The 972-nt window shown below is 49.2% G+C and overlaps 1 protein-coding gene across 1 annotated transcript in view; it reads right to left on the bottom strand.

Annotated features, from left to right (window-relative positions):
- SLC7A3 (solute carrier family 7 member 3) overlaps positions 1-650 on the bottom strand; it is a 5044-nt gene extending 4394 nt beyond the window's left edge. Inside the window, exons 1-2 of the mRNA XM_023508039.1 lie at positions 226-650; positions 18-35 (exon numbers count right to left, since the gene is read on the bottom strand). Coding sequence (XP_023363807.1) covers positions 18-35; positions 226-650 — 443 coding nt within the window. The remainder of the gene's footprint in view (positions 1-17; positions 36-225) is intronic.
- Between the last annotated feature and the right edge of the window lie 322 nt (positions 651-972).

The raw sequence follows: 972 nt of genomic DNA, 5'->3' as shown, positions 1-972 counted from the left end.
GCCGGCGCCCTGCCCACTGAGCCACAGGCGCTGCCCTATTCTTACTTTTTAAAAATCAAAACCATTCACTTAATTAAGGAAACCAGGACAGAGGTGAGTAGAATGAACAATTTCTCCACGGCTTCAACCCTCCCAGACCCCCAACAGACAAACACATTTAGGGATATTGAGGTCCTGTGAATAATAAAGAATGCTTCAGCTTCACCTTCCACCCAGATTCCTGACCCAAATCCCCTTCGCTGGTGGTGCAGTTCCTCCTTTACCACCCCCCCAATCTCACCTATAACATAGGAGAGGATGAGGTTCCAGCCAGTGGTGAAGGCCCAGAGTTCACCCACAGTGACATAGCTGTAGAGATAAGCCGAACCAGATCGGGGAACTCGAGCACCAAACTCCGCATAGCACAGCCCAGCCAACACAGAAGACAGGGCAGCCACCAAAAAGCAGATTACAATGGACGGTCCTGCTTTATCTTTGGCCACCTCGCCAGCCAGGACATACACTCCTGCGCCCAATGTGCTGCCCACACCCAGGGCCACTAAATCCAGAGTGCTGAGGCATCTGGCAAGGCGAGTCTCAGCCATGCCTGGCTCCAGTGTACGTCTGCGTACCAGCTTCTGACCAAATCTGCGAAGTGCTCGCCACAGCATTCTAGCTGGAATTGCAGAGGATCTGGTGAAAAACAAGACAAATGCCCTTCAATAGGGCTCATTATCTCTAAGCTCCAAAGGTGAATTACAAGAGCCACTCTACCAAGCAAAACTATGGGGGAGTGGAGAGGAGAATATCAAAGGGGCAAAGGCAACTCACCTTATCTCTAACCTCAGTTTCTTCATATACAAGTAGAAATTATAAAACCTCACAATGTTTTTGGAAGTACTAATTTCAAAAAAGGCATGTGAAAGCCTCCTAAAGTATAGTGGCCAGGAACCCCTAGGGTTTATCCTAGGTCCCATCCCAGGCATCCTGAAA

The sequence above is a fragment of the Otolemur garnettii genome, unplaced genomic scaffold, assembly GCF_000181295.1.
Source record: "Otolemur garnettii isolate 467f Iridium unplaced genomic scaffold, OtoGar3 scaffold00219, whole genome shotgun sequence".
Lineage (NCBI taxonomy): Eukaryota > Metazoa > Chordata > Mammalia > Primates > Galagidae > Otolemur > Otolemur garnettii.
Note: the sequence above shows the minus strand (reverse complement) of the source record. Positions and strands in the feature narration are given on the sequence as shown.